The sequence below is a fragment of the Microchirus variegatus genome, assembly GCF_963457635.1.
Source record: "Microchirus variegatus genome assembly, chromosome: 10".
NCBI classification, from domain to species: domain Eukaryota; kingdom Metazoa; phylum Chordata; class Actinopteri; order Pleuronectiformes; family Soleidae; genus Microchirus; species Microchirus variegatus.
The window spans coordinates 26,652,599-26,673,685 of NC_139811.1; the positions used below are offsets into that span (position 1 = coordinate 26,652,599).

Sequence of the window (21,087 nt, forward strand, 5' to 3'; positions counted from 1 at the left end):
GATGTCTGTTTAGCTCTCGACATCCTGTTTAGTTCATCATCGAGCTGATGCGCGCATTACCCAGAGCTGTTTGACTTCACACTGCATTGGTCACATGACCACATGATGACACAGGAAACTCTCAAAAAGATAAAATAAAAAATACATTTTAAAGAAATTATTTTATAATATCTCATATCTCACAGGTATCTGAATATGTAAAACTTTATCACTGATTTCATTATATGGCATTTTTGGCCTGTGACAATTTTATTTGCTGGCCAAATTCACGTGACACTGCCCAAAAGCTGACATATACCGGCCAACGTAAACCTTGATCCACAACTCACATTTTGCAATGTACATAACAAACTACTATCTTGTTCAGCTCCATGTGCATTTTGTATTTCTGTATGCATTTCTTTCTAGATTATCTCACACACTATTGAATTAAAATATTAAATATAATTAAAAATATAATTCTGTCAAAACATAACAATGCAACCAAAAACCAAAAAAGAGTTTTAAAAGGGTTCTTGGTAACCTTGGTAATAAAGGTTCCTGGTGCAACCTTTATAAAATGTTCTACCCGGAACCAAAAAGGGTTCTCCTATGAGGACAAGCCGAAGAACCGTATATGGTTCTACTTAGCACTTTTATTTCTAAGAGTGTAGTGCTGGGCCACGATAATACAATAACAATATATATATTGCCATATAGCTTTAGTCTCTCTTTGTCTTTTCCAAAATACATGTTTTAAACACTGACCATGTTGTGCGACTTTTATTTTCCCTTCTTAGGTAAGAGCAAGGAAGCCGAGATCAAACGGATCAATAAAGAGCTGGCCAACATACGCTCCAAGTTTAAAGGTGACAAGGCTCTGGATGGCTACAGCAAGAAGAAGTATGTCTGCAAGTTGCTCTTCATCTTCCTGCTTGGCCATGACATCGACTTTGGACACATGGAGGCTGTCAACCTGTTGAGCTCCAACAAGTACACAGAGAAACAAATAGTAAGGCCCCATCCCAATACCTTCCCCTTAAAATTTCCACTTGGTTTTGAGTGCTCTCAACCATAAATTCCCCTCGTTGAGGGAAATGGTATTGGGACGCCACTACATGCAAATTAGTGTAATGAACGTAACGAAAGTGCTGACCTACGTCACATGTTGACAATTCTGCCGGTGGAGCGTGCTACTATTTTCATACAGGAAAAATGCCGGCAGATCCAGCTGTTGTGTTGCCTGTTGCGTTGGCTACATTTGTTTTTCTCCGTCCTCATAAACGCTATATCAAGAATGAATGAAATCTGAAGACCAGGGTATTCGTGATCAAGTGAACGCCGTTACATACATCCAAAACACTGACAAAACTACCCAGATGTAGAGCTAGCTAGTCTCTACATGACATCGTTTGCCTGCCACACTCTCGACATGGTAACGTGCTTATATGCGAAAATATATTACAACTAGATTATAAGGGGAAAATCGAACTTACCCTTGCTCCCCCCTACATGAATGCGCAAAATGTAGGGTTAGGGCAAAAATGTGGGGGTTAGTGGAGGTATTGGGACGGGGCCTAAGTCTCTCCCTGCTTGTATGGTTTGTTATACCATTGATGATTGTTGTTTGTAGGACTACACTGGGGCTACTAGAATAGGCTGGAAGAAGAAAGGGCGTTTTAGTGTTGCAACAGAAATTGTTCTGTAATTTTCATCACTGCCAAAAATGAAACTGACAAAGAAGAATTTAGCATTTTTACCAAGATCTTGCATTGCCACTAATACCAATTGGACCCACAGCCAATAAAATCTAGTGTGCATTGCAGTCAGTTGACCAAGGAACAAATGATGTTTAAACACATACCCTCTGGTCAAAAAAACATTTTGTCAAAAAAATATAAATAAAATAAAGTTTACTCTTACACACCCTCCAACCTCTCGCCAAACTATCATGTCATTTAATCTCTAATTGAAAGACTGCCAGACCTTCTTTCTCAGAATAAAGTAATACACTGCATATACCATTTTAGTGCAATGTGTTTGAAGTTTAAATATAATTTAAACATATAACATAGTTTAACGCAGGAAAAGTTAAAGCAGAAAAAACACATCAGCCACTTTTTCCAGTTTCTTTCTGGGGTTTTTTCAGCATCAGGAAATGTTGAGTAAGCACATTTTGACTGAGTCAGGATCTAAGTGTTGTCAGTTAACTGCTGTACCAGCAAAAACTGCAGAAACGGATGAGTTTCTTCAGTGTCTGTGCATTTTTAAGTGGACACTGCCTGTGATCATTTTAATGTTAACCAAATTTACTCACAATTGTAACATTTTAAAACCCCATGGTTATTTTCCGTTGACCCAGTAAAAGCAAAGATCAGGCACCACCAGAATTCAACAAGAACAGACAATAAGTAAATAAACATACTATGAATTGTCCAGCACATAATTGTGGTTGGCGATTCCATGAAAAATAATGACTTTGAATCTTTTCTAAACAATGCAATTTATCAATATGTTACAGAGACCAACAGCACTGCAATCGTCAATTATTGTGAAAATCGATTTGAGGCTCTTTCTTTTTTAATCATTAAAACAAGTTCTTTTATTATTATTTAGCTTCTTAAATGTGAAAATTATCTGGTTTCTTTGCTCCATAGAACAAAGAAATGGAAAAAACAGAATAATATTTGAATTGTGGACATAATAATTTGTGTTAATGTGTTAAATGAAAGAAGGACGTGTTGTTTTTTTGTTTAATAAAAATAATTATCATATAATGTAAGAGTAATTACAAAATAATTTGCTATATTGCTGCACCTACTATAAACAAAACTGATAGGTGAAGGTTCTTAAATAAATAAATAAATAAAAAGTAAATATGATAATAAATAGAGATCAATCATAGTGCAGCATGTAGAAAATACTGTCAACATTTTCAATTTCACATTCAGTTAGTCTAACAGTCCCAGCTTGTACTCATTCTATTTTCAAGTCACATATATCTTAATTTGTTGTTAATTATATGAAAGGGAAGATACTGTGGTTACTAACAGCAACAGAGCTAACGTTTGCCTTGCCACAAACTCTTTGAGTACGCTTAAAAAAACGTGGATATTTTCACCTGTTTTTCAGTAGTGAGGGTTGACGCAACATGTCCTCTTCCCTCTGTGTCTAGCTGTAGGTGTATGCTCACGTTTTTGTGTATGCGGGTGCCGAACTCCGCCCATCGTAAAACAGAGCAGAGGAGAAGCATAGATGCGAGACGATGAAGAAAATTAAATTAAATATCCTCGCTTAAATTAAATTAAATTAGATTCGATTTATAACATCATTATTTATTAAAAGAACACGGTACAGACCAATTCTATAGGAAAAGTGGCCTGAAATTACTTCTGTTGTGATTTGGTGATATAAGTTAAATTAACTTGACTTTCAGAGGGGGGGCGCCTCCCCAATATAATGATAGGGGAAACAGACCTGTCAACTTCTGGACGAAAGACGTTCGCGCGGTTGCTCGTCTGTGCTCTATAGTGCATTACAATGCTCATATTTCTATTGTGTAAAGATCATTTGAAACATCGTTTTCTGCTCTTTTTCAACCAAGGCAGTGGCCAAAACCATCCAGACGGCCCACCTTTGCCTTAGACATGCAGGGAAAACCCTGTATAAAAAGAAAAAGAAAGTCTTTAAAGTACTTCACTGAGCTGAAATAGAACATGTCAAACTATGTGATATGACTGGCTGACAAAAGCGCTATTACTGGCCATATTTTGGCTGACAACACATAATTAATATGTATCTTTCCCATGCTTAATAATCGCTTCCCCACTCACTTCTATGTCAGATATTCAACATACAAGTAGACAATGACGAAAACAAGAACTCTATAAGAAGAAAAAGCAATTCTTATTTAAAATTCATTTTAGCCCACTTTTAAATCACTTTAAATGTAGGTCTTAATATATTTGACATTAAGCTAACTGAAAATCACAAAGGGCTATGTTATGTCCCTCCAACAGGATTTAGCATGACAGAAATAACTGAAAAATGTCTCTTAAACAGACTTCTGAGGCACATATTTTCTTCTGTTCAAGTTTGCTGGATGTCATGTTTATTAAGTGCAGGTACACACACACACACACACACCCTATTTAGTGTTGGACCAGCGTTCAGCACCACCCTCCTGTGGAAAACTGGCGAGAATATCAAAATGGGCCGAGAGGGATAAAATCGATTTTTGGCACTTGCAATTTGGCGTCTCTACACTTTTGTGTGACGCCGGGATGGAAACGAGCGCAATGACTGGTCGAAGTCGTCTTTTCCCAGCAGGCTAAATTTCTGAACCATTTGCGTCAGAGACGCAGGATGCAAGGCATCGCTGACGTATTGAATGTTAAGTAAAATTCAGTCGCATACTCAAATTATGGTCAATTGACCATCAAAATAAATTGATACCACCTGTCCTTCGAAAAAAAATGTTTCTTATATTGATGCATGTCAGACAAATGCATGTGCTGATGTGTGACATGATACAGAACAGTTGGTGGGCTTTCTTTAAAAACTTCATGATGGGAAGATCTATTGTGGAAATGCTGGATTACACTGCATTGTTAGAGCTAAGGATTACAGAGTAAACTGTAAAACTACTGTATACAGGTATTATCATATAACACACTTGGCAGTGTACACTATATTTTATTGTAATGCCCACCTTGACTTCCTCTTCTCTACTGTTACTTTAGGGTTACCTGTTCATCTCAGTGCTGGTAAACAGCAACAGTGAACTGATCCGACTGATCAACAACGCCATCAAGAATGACCTGTCCAGCCGCAACCCCACCTTCATGTGTCTGGCACTTCATTGTATTGCAAATGTTGGTAGCCGTGAGATGGCCGAGGCCTTTGCGAGTGAGATCCCACGGATCCTGGTTGCTGGGTGAGTCTGACCGCTGCTTTTAAGAGTCCTGCTTATGTTTTGTTAATGTTTCTGTGAATGATAAAGCCAAAATAATGTCCATAATGTCATGTAACTGTGGGTATGTGATGCACTGCAGTGACACGATGGACAGTGTAAAACAGTCGGCTGCCCTCTGCCTTCTGAGGCTTTACAAGACTTCCCCTGACTTGGTTCTGATGGGTGAATGGACGTCACGCGTGGTGCACCTGCTCAACGATCAACACATGGTGAGAGCTCAGTCCAGACAACCTTAGACACAACCATTTCAGGTGTAGGTGAGCATGCGGTGGCTTTGGGCATAGTTATTTTGTCCTCATTACTCTGTTGCCAATTATAGATGCATATATTCTACTGCAGTGTTTTATAGCCCTCTAAATATCTGTTGCTGATAGAAAAGAGGACCAGCTCACGCCCCCTGATATCATCAACCCTTTGTCTGCTGCTTATTTTGTGTTTGTTTTGTGATACTGCAGTTAGTTTGTTCACTTTGTCTACAAACTTTGGCCACTACCCTGTCACATGTACTGACCAGACAGCACACCACTTTGTGTACACTTCACTGGGCGGGTAATGAAACAGTGGCTGTGGCATTCTGAGAGGAAACTACGACACTGATCTTTTTCTGACATTACCTGGAGAAACTGTGTTTATAGAGAATAACAACTAAATAAACTAACCCTTCCAGCTTTGTATTTCAAATACTTTCAGAGTTGTGTCTGATTGAGTCAATGTGCAAACAGACATAGTGAAGCTGGTGAAACATAAGACAATATGATGCAATGAAGGCTTGGGCAATGTGGCTGTGTCCTGAAATTCCCTAAATCACCTGAATATCCTACTAGCATGTTGATATTGATATAGCACGATATAGCCATATGGCTTATAAATAGTATCTCGATATTTTTAGTCTATATCCCGATATGCAATATACTATTTCTAATCTGTATTACATGCTTAAAATACAGTTATTACTTTTAATTTCAAATAATACCTGGTTTATTTATTTGGTCTTTTGATGTTGATGATATTTATGTTAGAAACAATAAAATTGACCATAAAAAAATGGTCAAATTCTGCTATAACACAAATAATTAGGCTTAAAATGTAATAAATGTTAAGTAACATTTTAACCTCTTCTTCCCTGACCCTCTTTTTGTAGTCCCTGCACAAAAATGACATGCCCAAACTAAATAAAGAAAATAACAACATGTGGATATGAGCTGTGCAAAAGTGAAGCAGAGTAAAATAACAGGTTTTAGTAAAGAGATGTCTCGGCATTCTCTCATTTGGCACAGTTTGGCACCATCTGTGCCATTTGAGATTTCTTATGTACCAAATTATTATAACCCATTTAATTTTATTTACATGTCAGTATTGGTCCAAAAAGAACTTGTTTTGAAAAAAAAAATTAAAGTTAGAAAATACGCTGTAAATCGGTGATCCCTGTGCAGAGCTTAATAACAATTCTGTGACTCTGCAGCATGTTCAGTTACGCAGTGCCATAGCTCTGGCTTTTGGCCGATTTGGATGATTGACAGCTCGTTGTAATCCTCATAACCGATATATAATTGGGCCCCGGTCTCCAAATGCGTGTGAATTACTTCAGAACAATCTTATATTGCTCTGGAAAGACCAGACAGACTGGGAATAGTCCCCAAAGCATGCTGGGAAGTGTAGTTCTTCATTAGAAGCGGTTTTGTTCTGGTGGAAATGACTTGTTTTGATAAACAGCAAAGTTAAGACAACATTTCTGGGTTTATTTCTTGAAAGTCAGTTGTTGTTTTGCTCTTGTTTTGCAGCTGGAACCGTGAATTTGGTCGTAGGTCCTATCATTTATATGGTTTTGTTTACATAATCACGCTGATGCTCCGGTGCGGCTTTTCAATGTGTGCACTGTAACAGTGTTTTCCTGATGGTTTGATCCATCAGTGTTTTAACTGTGTTTGGTGAACATAAGAATGGTTTATATGAGCTTTTAGCTGAGTTTCTGACCTTTCTGTGGGTATGCAGCATGTCTGTGTTTATTTAAGTTAGACTGGGGGAATCAGGGAAGAAGAGGTTAAAGTACAATTTTGTTGATTCCTTGTATTTTTTAATCAACATAAATAATATTTAATTTAGAATGTTTGCGTATTTCACAATTTTATCCAACATAATAAATATGATTGTTATCAATGCAAAAGCCATTAAAACCAGGAAAAGTCCTCACAAACACCTTATCACAATATGACAATAAAATAAATATAATTCTAAGATGATTTATTGCCTAGCCCTAAGAGATATGATTTGGTGCTTTACATATAAAACAGAAGTGAAATAAATATATAGGACTATCTGTGTAGCTGATAATTTAATCATTGCACATTAGGGTTGAGAATCTTCATCATCGAAGCGATACGATACGCGTCTCGAGACTGCCAACGATTCGATACATTAACGATTCATGAAATTTACCAGCGATACGATTCGATACGATTCTCCCACCTATTACGATACAGTGCGATACAGTACGATTTAATTTTAACACAATGCGATGCAGTGTGATACGATACGATGCAGAAGAAAATTATACTATCGAATACATAGTAGTTCTCAAGTTATAGCAGTTAAAGCATTAAAGCTGGCTGTGACTTTTATTTTGAAACATAGGAAATACAACAGAGATCAGAGAGAGCTTGAATGTGCTGAGACACACTGCTTTGAAGCAGAGACAATGGATTGTTACCAGGTATCTCTGGAACTGATACAAGTTTAACCTTTAACAAAAATCTGAAAAGATAGCTGTTGTGTATGAGCCTAAAATGTATTATACCATTAGCTACCAGTAGATGGCACTAAGCAACTAGTGCATACGTTCGTGTTTACAATAAAAGAAGCACTGAAGAAGTGAGTGAGGTCTGCATAGCTCTGTGTGTAAAAGTGTTTACATATTGACCTAAACGGGAGCAAAATAACAACAACTCTGTCTCGAGTCGACATGGATTGGGAAACATTTAAGTCGTGTCGCCGCTTCAGGTGAGGAGTTAAGTTTGTTGTGCTACCGGTGTATTTAACAGTGACACGGCACAATTTACATATCGCATTTGATTTATCCAGCTCTCCACCACACTTGTAAAAGCCGAAACTTTTCCACACACTTGACGCCAACCAGCGAGTTTATCACGTCAGATTGTTCCTCCATGTCTCTACCATCTCTGACCTGACTCGCTGCCTTGGGCTGCGGAGATGACTCAAACCAGAAATAGACCAGTTTTTATAGTTTATATACGTTTATAATAATAGATATTATTCGGTTTATATCGATGCAGATGTTTTAGATACGATACACCTCTCGAGTTCATTTGGATTTTGAACCGATGCACACGTTTACCATCGATGCAACCGCATCGTATGTTCATATCGATATACCGATGCAAATCGGTGAATCTTCCCAACCCTATTGCACATGGATATGTTTATTTTATATATTTAAAAGCATTAAAACAAAAGGAAGTTGCAGTAGAATTATTTTCTTCATATCATCTGATGTTGACAAAACTCTCACTGAGAGTCTGAATTAAGTTTTTTTTTTACATAAATGTCAGTGAACATCTTGCTTTTGAAACCAAAGTTCAGAAATGGTCCTGTATATTATGCAGCTTTGTAATATGTGTTTATGCATGTGATTTTGTAAGCGAAAAAAAATTGTTAAATTGAATCATAAAGACTGACTGAGTTTAACTGATATATGATACTGATATTTTCACTTTTACAATTATTGAAATCAGCTACAGCACTGGTTTCTACTGCGCTGGGCTATTCATCATGTGGTGCTTTTGTGTGTTTTTTAGGGTGTGGTGACAGCAGCTATCTCTCTCATCACCTGTCTGAGCCAAAAGAATCCAGATGAGTTCAAGACCTGTGTTTCTTTGGCCGTTTCCCGACTCAGCAGGGTAAGTGTGGATGTGCTTGTGATTATGTGGTGTACATAAGGGTGTGTGAGTCTTTTTGTATTAACATTATTAGGGGTACAGGTAAAGCCTTTTGCACTGACAATAGGACAGACATCCTAAAGTCCGTCCTGAAGCTGTGAAGTGGTTAATTTCACTCATTTCTCAAATCAGTATTGGTTGCACTTGCACCCTCATATGTTTTATTTGATCACTGACTCCACCTGCTTTTTCGAACACTTTTTTTTTGGTCCCTAAAGGTGATTTTCAATTTTCTGCAATTTCTTTAAGTAATTGTGTGCAAAGGCCTTGGGGTAAAATTTTGGGAAAGCATTAATGCAGGATTAGGGTTAATCGTTTTTGTAATGGTAAGTGCAAGGGTGCGGAGACGAGGCATTATAGTGCGTGTCCTCACATCACACGCAAGTTAGGGCTGTAGTCACCAAAATGAAACGTTGCTGGACTGAATTTGTACTTTGTACTATTCAACCATCGATTGGTTGCAAGGAAAAAAAAATTGTATGGTATTTCTAGAGCAATAAATCAGTTAAAGACGATGTAAGGAAAATGCAGAGTTTCTCCTCCTCACAGATTAGAAAAGTGGCTGACAACTAAAATACAATTACAGTGGAGTAAAGAATTATTGAGTAAAGACTGCAAACAGTTTCACTGCCGCCTTCTGTTCATGTTCATGTGTGTGTGAGAGTGCGTGTTGGGTTTGGCCCCTCCAGCAGACACCCCCCAGCATTTCAGAGCAGAAAAAGAGATTTGAAACTTAATTTTTGAAACACTTTTTAATCATTCAAGTTTATAAAGGAGATTAGTAATGCATTTTCTGTTTTTGTGATGATTTTCATGCCTTTACAAGGACAAAAAGATTATACATAGAAATATACTGTAGCACTATAACACACAGCTGTTAGATGAGACACTATTCCTTCAAATATATTAACAGTAATACAACAGCATTGTCTTTTCTAATGGGTCTAGAGGGCATTTCAAAATTACTTTAAAATGAAGCTGTGCTCAGATCGCCCTCTGCTGGACCATGTGATAATTACTTCAGATTAAATTTAAAATTCAAATTAAACTAGGACCGCTCGTGGTCTCTCAGTCATGAAAGTAATAATTATGACCTCCGTTTTGTCCTGGTTGAGCTGTATCCATACTTACAAGAAAGTGTAAGAGCCAACCACGGAGCTCGACTTTTAAAGCATTTGTTGACTGTTCTTTGTCCCTTGTTTGAAGTCACATGATCACAGTGTACATAAGGTCACATGCTGCATCTGAAACAGTACACTACCTGGGCAGGTAGTATGGTCTCAAACTGACCTGCTGAATGTTCAGAAAGCCTGGTGTGCTTCTAGCAGGGTTCGTACGGTCATGAAAAACCTGGAAAAGTTTTGGAAATTGAAAATGCATTTGAAAAGTTAATGAAAAATTAATTTCCTGTAAAGTTTTGGAAAAGTCATGGAAATATTGCATGGATAATATTTTGGATGCGTAAAACGAATAACATTTAAATTGAAATTCACACGGAAGTGTCAAGCGGAAACAAGCAGATCACTGGCGCCGTGCTTATCGACCCTCCAGTCCTCACATGGATTTTGGGATGCTCTATTCAACGACAAAATGCCAGGAAAGTGTAGTTTCAACGAGTGTGATATGATTTAACTGCGTCTGTGCAAATAAGTAGTACGGAGACGATCATTCAGTCCTGGCGTGTGGGTTTCGCCGGCTAACACACAAAAGCTAACGGAGAAGCTAAAAACACAAGGCAACACACTTCCTGGGGCGTTCTTACTCGGAGGTAAAAAAAAAAAAAAGGAGACGCCTATAGGGGACAACAATTCACATGCAAATGATGCCACACAGTGGCTGCAAGTGTATACTGCAGGTGTGAACCAAAACGTGAACAGCAAAAAAGCCCTTACAGAATACAACCACTTCCTCTCTTTTAACCATTACTTAAAGCATTACTCGAATAATAATTCAAATCAATAAGTATGAAAGAAAGTTACAACAGAGTGGCTTTTTAAGGAGAGCTTTAAACTTTGGCTACTGAAAGATGCAGACCATGGACGTGCAAAATCCGGATTATGAAAGACGTGTCGCAACAAACTGCATATGTTTTTTTATTTGACGAAAGTCTAAGACTATGGGATGGCACCGATTTTCGGTGAAAAGGTTATGGAGAAGTCATGGAAAACGATTGCTAAAAAAGTGCAGAACCCTGTTCTCTGTCATTGTTTTCTAAAGTTGAACAGGTTTCTAAAGTAAGAAATTGAACTGATTTTGAACTGATGTAAGATAAGATACCCACTTTTTAAATAAAAAGTCACAACCCTATCATTGTGTGTGTGTGAGAATTCAGTCACTGCAAAGACTCCCAAACCCAAAACTGCATGTAGTGTAGTGTGGGATGCACAGCAATCCTATGAAAGTCGTCCAATGTGTGAGCTTGGAGTAAGCAATACAGAGCTGAGAACATTTAGTTGTGTCTCAAATAGATTACGCTTTTATGATTGTAAAGAAACTAAAGAAAATAATTCTGTCCGTCTAGATTGTGTCGTCAGCCTCCACCGACCTGCAGGATTACACCTACTACTTTGTGCCTGCACCATGGCTCTCGTGCAAGCTGCTGCGCCTGCTGCAGTGCTACCCTCCACCAGAAGATGGTGCTGTCAAGGGTCGTCTGGTAGAGTGTCTGGAAACCATCCTCAACAAGGCCCAGGAACCACCCAAATCCAAAAAGGTCCAGCACTCCAATGCCAAGAACGCAATCTTGTTTGAGGCTATATCACTTATCATCCACTATGACAGGTGAGGCGCTCTGCGCAACTATTTGGCTCTGCTCTGGCAAGCAGCCAACACACTGTACAGTCTTAGTAATTTAAACTCTGCATTTAAATATGTTCACATGTCCAATAGAACTTGAAATGACTGAAGGTGTTATGTTATTGTAATATATATACAGTGGGGCAAAAAAGTATTTGGTCAGCCACCAATTGTGCAAGTTCTCCCACTTAAAATGATGACAGAGGTCTGTAATTTTCATCATAGGTACACTTCAACTGTGAGAGACAGAGTGTGGGAAAACAATCCTGGAAATCACATTGTAGGATTTTTTAATAATTTATTTGTAAATTATGGTGGAAAATAAGTATTTGGTCAATAACAAAAGTTCAACTCAATACCACGCAAGATCTCATCCTGTGGGTTCAAAATGATCAAGAGAATGGTGAGCAAAAATCCCAAAACTACACGAGGGACATGGTTAATGACCTGTAGAGAGCTGGGACCAAAGTAACAAAGGTTACAATGTGATTTTGTCATTGCCAACAAAGGTTATATTACAAAGCATTGAGTTGAACTTTTGTTATTGACCAAATACTTATTTTCCACCCATAATTTACACATACATTCTTTAAAAATCCTACAATGTGATTTCCAGGATTTTTTCACATTCTGTCTCTCAAAGTTGAAGACTATGATGAAAATTGCAGACCTCTGTCATCATTTTAAGTGGGAGAACTTGCACATTTGGTGGCTGACCAAATACTTTTTTGCCCCACTGTATATAAACTGTAAAAATTATTTGTTTTTTTCTATTTTATAATTTTGGGACTAAGTTGTGGCTTAATAATTGTGTATATTTAAGTACCTACGTGGGTCAAACATCGACCAATCATGGAGTGGAGCCACATAGTTTTTTGACCTTTCACTTTCTCTCCTCCCTTTCTATTCAACTATTCAACTATTATTTATTTTTCTTGTTTTTGGATAACTGTTTGTACCAGTGGAAGCTGGTGATAAAAGATTGTTTTGTATTTTAATGAAAACAAAAGCAACTGACACGGATCGAAGTGGTGGGTGATTGATTAAAGATCAGACATGATTATCGCTGTTCGGATTTGAGAGAGAGAGAGACGCACAGATTGCTGCCTCTTGCTGTTGCGAGAATGGTGTTTCTAACCCTCTGTCATCATCTGTGTCACCTGCTGTAGAGAAGCCCCGTGTCCACACTGACCCTGCCAGATTTGCAGCTGCGCACAAGAGCATGTCCTGGTAGTAAATGGAGTTGGATGATTATATCCAGTTATCTCTGCTTGGCTGTGGGCAGTCTTTGGGTGCTACATTTTGCACTAAAGTGTTTCTTTTGTATTGGAGGGGGGTCTACTGTCCATGCACACTTTATAAAGAATGAGTGAGTGAGAACATCTTTAAACTACAGCAGATTACACAGGGCACAATTATTTTATGTGATTACTATCTTCTTCATGTGAGACAGGTGGGGTGGCGCTCTAGTGCCCTCTGTTGACGGGCCGCCACTGTTTTGTAGCAAGAACTGATCTATTTTTGAACAGTTTAACTGAATTGCAAGGATCCAGTGGAGTTTTAGTGGTGTCCTTGGTGTGGATTACAACAAGCAATTATAAGTGTCAAGCTGAGGCTTCATTAATGAAGAAACTACATCTGTCAAAAAACTAGCCCTTCATGGATTAACGGAACATGGAACATCCTTATTGGAAACAAAGGAGGGAAGCATTGTGGTGACTTTTGGAACACAGTAGATGGGGAAGCTTCTCAGCCTGGTGACAGATGATTGGACTGGGCAAGTTTATTAAAAGGATGGCATGCGCCGACGTGCTTGAATGCATGTGGAAAAAAAGGAGACATAGAAAGGACCGTTGTTCAGCTGAGTGATGAAGTAGAATGGATTAAATGTGTAAAGCTATTAAGTGCTTTGACTTTCTTGCTAATTAAAGGTGAAAAAATGCTCATCATGGATGAATAAGATGGTGGAAAATGAACAGTAAAAATTACAGAGAAGGCAGTAGAGGAATACAAGGCTAGACAAATCCAAGCTCGCAGGCACAAGCTATCCCAGTTAACTAGCTTGATGGGATAAATTGATCAATTAATGGAAGAGAATGAAAATGTGCACACTGTAAAAAGTACATTTTGCAGCAACTTTTTTACTATTATTAATTCTGCTGAGGCGGCACTGCATCAATAATTAATGAAGGAGAAGACAAGACGATAATGAACAAGAAAAGGGTCTCATCTGTTGTTTAATGCAGGACAACTATGTTTCCATCACATCAAAGCAAAACATGGAGCTGCATCAAATCGTATCGTGTTATGTGAACATATGAAACATACGCTGCAGCAATGGACTCTGACATTTCTCTCGTTGTACATGTGTGTATGTTTTGTTTTTTTGCCCACAATGCCGGCCAAATACAGACCATTTACAATTTTTAATTGACTCTTACTGGGAGGTCGTGGGAAGAGGAAACATAGGTGATCAGTGCCTCGGGCAAAACAATCAAGAGAGCAAAATGTTTGGACCATATGATTTGGTTCAACAGTTAAAGATGAAACGTCTTCATGGGGACAGTGACTACCATTACAAAATATTATGATGTCTGCGAGAGCAAATCTGCAGTTGCATGACATGAGAGAAAAACAACTCTTAGTTTGTCCATTTCTGTTGCTGGATATATTTACAAGTGTTGAGCAATGACTTAAAAATCTGGCTTTACTGTAGCCTGCCAATGTGCTTTTCCAGTATGTGATGGTGCTCAGAGACAGAATGAGAGTGCGTTAACTAGCTTTGCTTTGTGTTTTTCAGTGAACCAAACCTGCTGGTGCGAGCCTGTAACCAACTGGGCCAGTTCCTGCAGCACAGAGAGACTAACCTGCGCTACCTGGCTCTGGAGAGCATGTGTACTCTAGCAAGCTCTGAGTTTTCCCATGAAGCTGTCAAGACGCACATCGAGACTGTCATCAATGCCCTCAAGGTTGTGCCTCACTTCCACAAATTGTTATTTTTTTGGTGCAAACTTACACATCTTCTAAGGACATTTGCTGTTTAGCTGTGGCATACTTGTCAGTCATACGGAACAGTTGACACAAATTTAATGTCTTGCTTTTGTCTCTGCAGACTGAGAGGGATGTGAGTGTTAGACAGAGGGCAGCGGATCTGCTGTATGCCATGTGTGATCGCAGTAATGCCAAGCAGATTGTTGCAGAGATGCTCAGCTACCTTGAGACTGCAGACTATTCCATCAGAGAGGAGATGGTGGGTGTCGGAGGTTTTGTTCTATGGACAATTTTTTGTATCTGGTCATATTTCCCCGAAATGTCACATAACATTGATCGAGAAATGTGATTGAGCTGTGCTCTGTTATTCCTCCAGGTGCTAAAAGTGGCCATCCTTGCTGAGAAATATGCTGTGGATTACTCCTGGTATGTGGACACTATTCTCAATCTTATCCGCATCGCTGGTGACTATGTCAGCGAAGAGGTGTGGTATCGCGTTATTCAGATCGTCATCAACCGAGACGATGTGCAGGGCTACGCAGCCAAGACGGTCTTTGAGGTAATGCTATATTAAAGGATGCTGTTCTTTAGCTGAGAAAGACAAGCAATTAAAGCTGAGAGTCAAAGGATGGATATCAAATCACCATACAATAATTCTTCATTAACAGTCAAACTACAACTGAAAGTTGTTCTTTATTGTTTAACTCAGGTGTAAAACACTGTACATGAAACTCTTGGTCGACTAAAGCCCTGAAATTTCGACTAAAAATCGACTAATCGACAAGGACTGTAAAGTCAAGTGTTTTAGAGCACGTGTTTCACCGGGTAACAGCGTGTCTTCAGAGAACACCCCCCCCCCCCCTTGTTTTCCACTGTTTTGGTTTAGTCCAGCCCAGTTTAAGTCCAGCCTGGGAGACAGGCAGATTAGCGTTACCATTAATTAGACATGAATTTCGAGCTTTTCATTTCTTTTAATTTGAAAAGAGCTGCACCCGCAACGCACCTGTGCGGCTGCAGCTCTAAATTTGAAAAGACCCGCAGCCGCGGCTGGAGTTCAACAGAGTCTGACGGCTCTGACAGCATTTCGCATTACGTGCATCTGCGCAATACCATAGCATGTGATATCCGAAAATAATGTACTATGTCAACTATTAATATTAGCAAAATAACTGTTGAGGAGTACAGAGCGAGGCTGAGACACAAATAGTCCGTGGGACGCTGCCGCTATTGCGGGCAGGTGCGTCTGCTGTTATAAAACCTATCAACCATTATTAGACTAAAACATTGAAATATGCTAATAATTCTGATATGTTCATACTCAAAACGGACGGAGCAACTTTAGCAAACTTTTGCCTGCAAAGTTAGACCATAGACCATAAAGTAGACCAATCACAATTTTGGTCGAACCAGAACGTGTCGACCAGTCGACTTTGATTTGACAGCCCAACAGTACATATCAAGTGTTGTTATTTGTCGATCCAGGTCAAAATCAAAGTTTTCATAATCAGGCTTTGGTTGGAGTTTGCTGCAGAACAGGGGGCTTAGTTACACTTGAATGTGGCAGTCCCCTGTTTACATCAACATTTTGTCAGTTTGCTGTTATTAAGATATGTATATTTTGTAAACCTGCTTTTTTGGTGGGTTAGGGTTGGCAAACCCAAAGATGTCCACTTTTGATGGTCCTTACCCAGTCTCTGAGAATGACTGCTGTTAAAGCTTCCTTGTACCATTATACAGTGTCTGGATCACTGTTATAATGCTTTGTCTTCCAGGCCTTGCAGGCTCCTGCCTGCCATGAGAACATGGTGAAGGTTGGAGGCTACATTTTGGGAGAGTTTGGTAACCTCATTGCTGGCGATCCACGATCCAGGTATGTTGCCTTTTAGTTAGCAAGGCACTTAAGCCTAGTTCACACAAGAACATTTTTGGCAAGTCATGGCTAATTGCCCTTAATTTGCACTCGCAGGGATGAAGTTCTCCATTGCCATGACAGATTTACCAGTACCTGATTTAATCTTCAGCATACTGGAAACTTTTCAGTAATAGACTCCCACCTCCCTAACTGATTAGATCAGCTGAAACACAGTGTGTCAATAATTGTCCACTGTTCAACCAGCAGACAATAAACCAAGCTAAATTCAACCATTTGCCATGTCACTTTTTACAGAGTAGTCAGAACTCCTTATGACCGACCCTTCAACTCCGAAAGCTGTGTAATCTGTAGTTGGCTTGGGTTGACTATTGATATGATAAATAATAGATATGTTGGTCCTGCCCTCCAGCCCTTTGGTCCAGTTCAACCTTCTCCACTCCAAGTTCCATCTGTGTTCTGTGCCGACGCGTGCCCTGCTGCTGTCGGCCTACATCAAGTTCATCAACCTATTCCCAGAGACTAAGGCCACCATCCAAGAAGTGCTGCGCTGTGACAGCCAGATCCGCAACTCAGACGTGGAGCTGCAGCAGCGTGCTGTCGAGTATCTGAAGCTCTCTTCCATTGCCAGCACCGATGTCCTGGTAATTTCTGTCAAAACTAAACTCAGTAAGCAGTAAACGATTAGGAAAGTTAGCAAGAAGCACTGGGTTATATAATCTTCATTGGCAGTCTGGAGCCTAAATGTTGATGATTTTTCTTCTTTCCTTTTTCAATAGCTGATGCTGCCCTTTAGAAAACAGTGCAGACATTCACAAAATAATGCCAAATATTTTTTTCAATGTGATTGGCTGTTGGTTATTTTCTCAAATAATTTATCAGTTTTTGGTCCATAAAATGACAGAAAATTTAGAATGTTGATCTTTGTTTCCCAAATCTCGAAATTGCACTTAGGCGTTATATCGATTTTAATCGATTAATCTGAGTTTTTTCTTCCGGATGATTTTAAAAAGAAAAACATTGATTATTTTCTCCTATTACTACAGCGCACCTTTTGCCCTCGGGAGCTTCCGTGCGGAACCCTCCCCTACTTGTTTCCCCTCCGGACATGCACACGGATGTACACATAACATGGCTACCGCAAACGAGTGCTATAATTATGTTCCCAAGAAAGGACTAGTGATTTGGAACTGGTTTGAGTCTGTGGCGACAGACGTGGGAGAAGTGACTGCACACTGCAAAGTTTGTTTAAAGCCCATTTCAACAAAAGGCAGTAGCAGACAGCACCGCTGATTGCGAGCGGCGAGTCTTTCCTCCAGAGACCTCCGACACAAGGATCATGCCGAACAGTGCCGAACTGTAGATCATTTAAAAATATTGAACAGTCCCAAAAATGTGGTTTAATCTCCGGCAATTATCAGGGAAATGTCTAAAATCTCAACATTTAACACAGTAGTCTGGTCCACGACTGGCATCATACTGCTGCTGTATTTTAGTCCAGAGACTGTGGCACAGACACGGAGTCTGTGCTAAGGTCATGGAGGACGTATTTAAAATAATTTCATTAACTGACACTGAAACACTGTGTCTGTGTGTGTAAAACGTCATGCATTTACACATAGTACATCATATGAAGAATTATTTTGTCTTTAGTAGTTCGAAAAATCGATTTACATCGAAAATTGAATTTCTTATAAATAAATCGGGGATTTTATTTTTAGGCCATATTGCCCAGCCCTACTCGAAATGATGATTCAGTTTTAATGAGTTATTTGATATATTATAGCAGGGTTAGGGTTTTTTTTTGTTAATGTCGGAAAGAAACCAAAAAAATGTACCTTTTTAGAAGCTGAACAATCAGAAACGTTGGTGTAATTATTACATAAAAGTACTTTTTTGACCATAAAGTAAAAATATATAAATAAATAAATTATTTTTTTTTATTTTTTTTATTTTTTTTATTTATCATTTATTAATCGATTAATTGTTCCAGCCCTACTACCTACTCTTTTCCTATAGGCCACTGTCCTTGAGGAGATGCCTCCTTTCCCAGAGAGAGAATCATCAATCCTGGCCAAGCTGAAGAAGAAGAAGGGTCCTGGTGCCATATCTGTGACAGAGCTGGAAGACAGCAAAAGGGAGGGTGGAGAGTTGAACGGAGGGAGTGACCGAGGGCCAGATACAGCAGCCATGGCTGCCTCCAATGCTGTAAGCAGACTCTTTGAAAAACAGAAATGCTCGGCTTCAGCTGTGTTTATACAACTGTAACAAAAATTGGACACCTTTCGTTTGTTTTCAGTCCACCCCATCACCATCAGCAGATCTCCTTGGGATTCGTTCTGCCGCTCCCGTCAATGCAGCTCCGGCCAGTGCTGGCAGTTTACTGGTTGATGTGTTTTCTGAGGCAGGCCCTATTGCACCTTCCACTGCTGTGAACGACGATGGCTTCCTAAGGTAAAAGGTCACATTTATATGAGCTGCTGGCCAAAGTCCAGTATGAGTGACTGAAACAAAACGCAATAATGCAGTAAAGCATATCACGAGCTGATTAAGGGGCATTAGTTGTAAGTTGACTATTCAAGCTGTTGGCATTCATACTGGACTGAGTGAAAGTTGGTTTCAGACTAAAATAAGGAAAGCATCCTGACTTAGTAATGTAATGTGGTCCTTTTAGTTAACTGTTAAAAGAAATAGTTGTAGTGATGAGTGTTTGTGTGTCAGTCTACTATGGAACTAGTTGTAAGACGTCTGTGTTGGTTGTTGTTCTCTTGAGTGTTTGTCTTTGCTCTGTCTTTGTCTAATATGGACCTGTCAACCTGGAGACACTAGTAAGATAGTAATATTGTATGCTGAACTATTTCAGCTAAACCCTTAAACCAAAACAAATATTAATGAAGTAAATCAAGTTTTAATCTAATTTTGGCATGTGTTCAATGTTCAATGTTCAATATTTAACGCTTGCCATGTTGCCTCACAAGATTTTTAAAAATCAATATGATCTATATTTATACCACAGTACTGATGTCTTGATTGGAGAGTGATGTCACTTTGATGTCACACTACTAAGCGTGTGTTTAGTTAGCCTTTCTAGCCGTTTCATTGAGTACTCTTAGGACTGCTATACCCTGTTTATAAATATACTGTGTTAAAAAACGGGTTTTCTTCTGATATGCTGGTGCTCAGTTTTGTTTTTTGCTCCTTCAAACTATGAGGAGCTGCCGAGTCCCTCATTTGGTAACGCAAAAGTAGGGCTGCAACAATGATTTAATTATGTACTAATCAGGTACTAACAAGCTATGTGATTTTTCCGCTTCTTTAGTGTGACTTTTTTCTGTTATAATTGCTCCGTTTGACAACATTTTGTGGACAAAACAAGACATCTAAGGAAATTGTCCTTTCGAGGTTTGGGAAACCAAACAAATTATCGATTCATCGAGCAAATACTGGATGCTGTGCTGTATCTAGCTTCTACATGTGTCTTGCCACCGACTGTGTTTGTGCTTCACTGCATAAGATAAGATAGAGCCCAAAGTTTAGGTTTAAGAAACCAAATACAGACTAGCTTTAATGAAATCGTTGAAAGGCTTAAAGGTGGTTACCTTAAGTGTAAACACAAATTACAGTTGTTAAATACAATAAAACAAAGCGACTATGAAAGCAACAGGAAGTGATGTAGACACCTCTTCATGTTGGCAGGTCTGCTACACTATTTCTTTTTATTTACTTTTTTTCTTACCTGTATGTGACTGTCTTTTTCTCTCCTTCCCTCCATTGTGTGTGTGTGTGTGTGTGTGTGCGTGTGCGTGTGCGTGTGCGTGTGCGTGTGCGTGTGCGTGTGCGTGTGCGTGTGCGTGTGCGTGTGCATGCTTGATATGAATATATGTCTGTCGCCTGTCCTCTACCATGATTGGACAATGAAAGAGATCTGGAACATCCCACCGAGACCTCCGATTCCCTATTGGTGGAGGGTTCTGGTGACTCGGAGTAAGGGCCTAGTAGTAAACCACAGAAGTAGCCCAAAAAAAGACACAAAAACAGCCACAAAATACAAATATATGAACTATGGCACAGCTACATTCTTGTACTATGTAATTCCTTTATATCTTCAACATTTCACTGCCACTGAGTGAGTTGTGTGAGATCATCGTCCCATTTAATATGATGCCTCTTAATATTTTTAGATTTACCACAAACCTCTTTTTCTCCAGCTCTTTTGGCAGAAGATGTGGAAATATATGGAAAATTTGAAATATAGAAAAGAAAGGTGCAATACAACCACACACTTTTATTCCTTTCAACACCACCACATTAGTACTGTTTAACATACTAATGTGACTGAAACTGACCAGCTTGCTTATAGAAGTGTAAATTGACATGAAAAAAAGGGTAGTTGCATGAATTCAAAACAGGTGAACATGTTGGTCCTCTGATTGCTTGTTCAGTAATCTGTGTTAAGAGTAGATTTGTACAGATAGACCCCTCATTAAGTTAAGGGCCGACACTTTACATTGCACAATAGTACC

At 39.1% G+C, this 21,087-nt stretch overlaps 1 protein-coding gene across 3 annotated transcripts in view; it reads left to right on the top strand.

The window, feature by feature from the left end:
• The window catches only part of ap2a1 (adaptor related protein complex 2 subunit alpha 1), a 37,649-nt gene that overhangs the window by 1,901 nt on the left and 14,661 nt on the right, over positions 1–21,087 (top strand). For 2 of the 3 annotated variants that reach the window (XM_083897159.1, XM_083897160.1), the window contains exons 2-13: positions 780–991; positions 4,722–4,915; positions 5,034–5,163; positions 8,767–8,868; positions 11,429–11,688; positions 14,504–14,672; positions 14,816–14,953; positions 15,071–15,253; positions 16,467–16,564; positions 16,977–17,208; positions 18,584–18,772; positions 18,864–19,018. In XM_083897159.1, the coding sequence (XP_083753285.1) occupies positions 780–991; positions 4,722–4,915; positions 5,034–5,163; positions 8,767–8,868; positions 11,429–11,688; positions 14,504–14,672; positions 14,816–14,953; positions 15,071–15,253; positions 16,467–16,564; positions 16,977–17,208; positions 18,584–18,772; positions 18,864–19,018 (2,062 nt within the window). Of the gene's footprint in view, positions 1–779; positions 992–4,721; positions 4,916–5,033; positions 5,164–8,766; positions 8,869–11,428; positions 11,689–14,503; positions 14,673–14,815; positions 14,954–15,070; positions 15,254–16,466; positions 16,565–16,976; positions 17,209–18,583; positions 18,773–18,863; positions 19,019–20,485; positions 20,549–21,087 lie in introns of all 3 variants that reach the window. The other variant, XM_083897158.1, reaches the window with a different exon arrangement.